Source organism: Mandrillus leucophaeus, unplaced genomic scaffold (genome assembly GCF_000951045.1).
Source record: "Mandrillus leucophaeus isolate KB7577 unplaced genomic scaffold, Mleu.le_1.0 Scaffold99, whole genome shotgun sequence".
In the NCBI taxonomy this organism is placed as follows: domain Eukaryota; kingdom Metazoa; phylum Chordata; class Mammalia; order Primates; family Cercopithecidae; genus Mandrillus; species Mandrillus leucophaeus.
Window position 1 is genome coordinate 315,092 of NW_012110807.1, and position 4,517 is coordinate 319,608.

General features: G+C 51.5%; 1 protein-coding gene across 1 annotated transcript in view; it reads right to left on the bottom strand.

Annotated features, from left to right (window-relative positions):
* LAMC3 (laminin, gamma 3) overlaps positions 1 to 4,517 on the bottom strand; it is a 125,767-nt gene that overhangs the window by 3,490 nt on the left and 117,760 nt on the right. The window contains exons 25-27 of the mRNA XM_011971197.1: positions 3,584 to 3,783; positions 1,672 to 1,818; positions 1,477 to 1,576 (exon numbers count right to left, since the gene is read on the bottom strand). Coding sequence (XP_011826587.1) covers positions 1,477 to 1,576; positions 1,672 to 1,818; positions 3,584 to 3,783 — 447 coding nt within the window. The remainder of the gene's footprint in view (positions 1 to 1,476; positions 1,577 to 1,671; positions 1,819 to 3,583; positions 3,784 to 4,517) is intronic.

Genomic DNA, 4,517 nt, shown 5'->3' on the forward strand with positions numbered 1-4,517 from the left:
GCCTGCCTGTGATCCCAGCTACTTGGAAGGCTGAAGTGGAAGAATTTCTTGAGCCCAGGAGTTTGAAGCTGCAGTGAGCCACGACTGCACCACTGCACTCCAGCCTGGGTAACAGAGCAAGATCCTGTCTCCAAAAAAATTTTAAAAGCACAAATACAGCATGACTCCAGTTATATGAGGTTTCATATTTCCAGAGTAGTCAAATTCTTTTCTTGAGACAGAGTCTCACTCTGTCGCCCAGGCTGGAGTGCAGTGTTGCGATCTGGGCTCACTGCAACCTCTGCCTCCCAGGTTCAAGTGATTCTCCTGCCTCAGCCTCCTGTGTAGCTGAGATTACAGGCATGTGCCACCATGCCTATTTTTTTTATATCTTTAGAAGAGACAGAGTTTCATCATGTTGGTCCAGCTGGTCTCAAACTCCTGCCCTCAAATGATCCGCCCGCCTCAGCCTCTCAAAGTGCTGGGATTACAGGCATGAGCTACTGCGCCTGGCCCAGAGTAGTCAAATTCATAGAGACAGAAACTAGAATGATGGCTGCCAGGGGCTGGGGGAGGGAAATAGGGGGTTAGTGTTTCAGGAAGACAGAGCTTCAGTTGGAGATGATGAAAGTGTCCCGGAGATGGGTAGTGGTGATGATCGCACAGCAATGAATATACTTAACGCTGCTGAACTGTACACTTCAAAATGGTTAAGATGGAAAATATTATGTGTCTTTTACAATTTGAAAAAAATACATGCTCTTCTTTTCAGTCCAACTGCCCTGTCTGCTGTCTCCTGAGCCTCCCCACAACACTGGGCCTCTGGGACCTTCGTGCCTTGGGAGGTGCTGTTCCCTTCATCCAAAATGCCTCCTTGCTAAGGCCCGTCTTGAATCTGACTTCCTTCCTACGAGCCGCTATTTACTCACTCTCAACATACACCACGCACTGTGGTAAGCGCTTTCTAAACCACCCCATTGTTACTCCCATTTTCCAGATGGGGGATCCGAGGCTCAGAGAGGTGGAGTGACTTGCCCAAGGTCTAAGGGCCAAAGAAGGGACAGAGCCAGAGTTGAATCTTGGTCTGATCCCAAACCAGCACCTGATGCCACATTTTCGGCCATGACAGTCTTTCTTCTTCTCCTGAACCCTCAGCTCCTGAGGGCTGACCTGCTCATCTAGTGCCTATATGTGTTCTTGCCAACGGTGAGTTTTCTGTGTGCCCCCCTGCCCCACGCTCAACGATAGAGGCCTCTGGAGGCACAAAGAGTTACTCAAAGTGAACTCACTTCTAGATGCCAACCCTGTCTTACATGGCACAGGGGGTTGGGCGTGGTTATAAATGCTTGTGATTGACCAAAAAGATGGGGATGCGGGAAGCATGGTGATGAGGACAAGGAGGAAATCTTCCCCAGGACTGGAGCTCACAGGAAGATCCGATCCTAGAGGTGCCCCACGGACCCAGGGGTTCAGGGCCCAGCCTTGGGGCCTCCTTACCCAGCCTGGCAAGCAGCTCTGACAAGGCCTCGATGTCCTTCTCCAGGGAGATGCGTGATTCCCGGATCTGCTGCTCCATCTCCCTCAGCCCAGCACCCACCTTCCAGGGGGAGGAGGAAGAAACAGCTTGAATGGCACCCCCACCCTGGCTGCCAGGGGCAGGAGGCAATAGTGTGGGGGCCCTGGCACACGTACCTGCTCAGCTTCCTCCAGCTCCTGTCGGCGTGCTTCAGAATCCAGCACCTGCCGGGACGCCTGTTGGAGCGTGGCTTGCGTCTGGCTGGTGAGCCGGCTGGCACGGCGGTGCGCCTGGTTCCCCTCCCTCAGCAAGGCCTTGGCAAGCTATGGGATGGGTGGCAGTGGCAGGGAGAAGAGGTGAGTGCAGTACGTCCTTTTAGAGGTAAATAGCTCTTATGGCAATAATGTCAAGTAGTCTGTACCAGGCAGATCATTCATTCATTCATGCATGCAACAAATATGTACTGAACGCAGGCTAAGTGCTGGGCACCGTGCAGACTGCTGGCTACCACACATTTCTCTCAGGAGGAGAAATCCCCACTATTTTACAGATGAGGAAACAGAGGCACAGAGGGGAGGAGGGGCTGGCCAGAGCCCAAGTGGCATGACAAGAGATCAAGCCAGGGAGCCCCTACAGCAAATCCAGCACTTTTCCTAGGCACCATAAAGACAGTTTCCTTGGTGTGTGAGCAACAGAACCAGCAACAGAGCTGGGGAGATATGCAATGATTAGAATTTGGCACCAATTTTTAAAAAGCCTAGTTAAAATCAGCCAGGGCTGGGTGCGGTGGCTAATGCCTATGGTCCCAGCACTTTGGGAGGCTGAGGCAGGAGGCTTGCTTGAGGCCAGAGGTTCAAGACCAGCCTGGGCAACATAGTGAGACCCCAGTCTTTCTCTTCCTTTTTTTTTTTTTCTTTGTTTGAGGCAGAGTCTTACTCTGTCGCCCAGGCTGGAGTACAGTGGTGCAATCCAGCTCACTGCAACCTCCACATCCCAGGTTCAAGTAATTCTTGTGTCTCAGCCTCCGGAGTGGTTGGGACTACAGGTGCGCGACACCATGCCCGGCTAATTTTTTTGTATTTTTAGTAGAGACAGAGTTTTACCATGTTGGCCAGGCTAATCTCGAACTCCTGACCTCAAGTGACCTGCCTGCCTTGGCCTCCCAAAGTGCTGGGATTACAGGAGTGAGCCACCACACCCGGCCGAGACTCCACATATCTACAAAAAAAAAAAAAAAAAAAATTAGCCAGGCACAGTGGCACAGACCTGTAGTCCCAATGACTCAGGAGGCTGAGGCAGGAAGATCAGTTAAGCCCAAGGGTTTGAGGCTGCAGTGAGCTGTGACTGCGCTACTGTACTCCAGCCTGGGCGACAGAGACCCAGTCTCTACAAAACACACACAAACATACACACACACACACACACACACAACTTAAGCTGGGTGCAGTGGCTCACGCCTGTAATCCCAGCACTTTGGGAGGCCAAGGTAGGTGGATCACCTGAGATCAGAAGTTGGAGACCAGCCTGGCCAACATGGTGAAACCCCGCTCTACTAAAAATACAAAAATTAGCCAGGCGTGGTGGAGCACGCCTATAATCCCAGCCACTCTGGAATCTGAGGCAGGAGAATCACTTGAACCCAGGAGGCAGAGGTTGCAGTGAGCTGAGATGGCACCAGTGCACTCCAGCCTGAGCCACAGAGTAAGACTCTGTCTCAAAAAATTAAGAAAAAAATTAAAAACAAAAAGGCAGGTAAAATAAATAAATGCAAACTTCAAAATAACAAAAAAGAAAAGAAAAAGCTAGACGTTTAGGCAGGAAAGCCAGCAGACCCAGGTGTAAGTCCTGGTTAAGTTCATGAGCCTGGCTGCACCTCAGCGTTCTCACCTGTACAATGGGGACAGCAGTGACGCCTATTTTGTGAGGAACCCACAGGCTCACCCCCGTGAAGTCCCTGAGCTAAATGCCTGGGCCCACTGAGCAGTGAGTGAGTGTGGAGTAGTCAGCACGGATGTTGGGAAAGGACCCACGGAAGGACGGTCCCCCCAGGAGGCAGGAGGCCACTGTTGTCACAGCCACCGCCCTGACCTTGGCACTGTCCTTGGCCACCACCTCTGCTTCTCTGCCCTTCTTCTTGGCACTGGAGGAAAGAGGGGCCGCGTTTCCTAGCATCCTCTCCGCCTGCTTGGTCTTCTTTCTCATGTCTGCAAGTAGTCTGTCCCTGACGGAGTCTGCCTTCCTCTGCAGTGCCGCCTGGTCCTTGGGCCGAGGAAACTGCAGCTTCATTCCTGCAAACCCGGCTGAGGCTGGGTCAGGGGAACTGGGCTCACACCTCCAGCGCCTCCCAGGCAGCCGCTGGCAGAGCTGCCTGGCTGGCCACAGACCCCTGGACAACGAGTGGAGGTTTGAGGTGCATGCAACCTGCGTATCACCTTCTCAGGCTTATCCAGGAGGAAACAAAAGCAAGCAAGACACAGACATACTGCTCGGGGAATTTTGAGATGGGTATTCATTCTATTAGAATGTCTATTAAAGTCAAGGAATTACATGGTGGTCCATGCTGGGGCCAGTGATGGGGGCTAGCACAGTCCACGGCTCAGTCTGCTCAGCTCGGCATTTTCATGTACCGCCTGTATCTAAACAATACTTTGAGGCAGTGTATAGTGATGGGTAAATCAACAAATGGTTCCTTACCATGGAAAACCAAGAGTCTGATGTAACTGGAAGGATGAGGAAGGACAGAGAAGGAGGGAGAAGTACCAGAAAATCTGGATAATGACATTGCAGAAACCAAATGTTCGATTGATCACTGAGCTCTCAAGCAATCAAGACAAAAAGGGAAATGTTACAATTGTTTTTTTTTTTTGAGACAAGGTCTCTGCCCAGGCTGGAGTGCAGTGGAGAGATCTCAGCTCACTGCAACCTCTGCCTCACGGGTTTAAGTGATTTTCCTGCCTCAGCCTCCTGAGTAGCTGAGATTACAAGCGCACAACACCATACCCGGCTAATCTTTTTTTTTTTT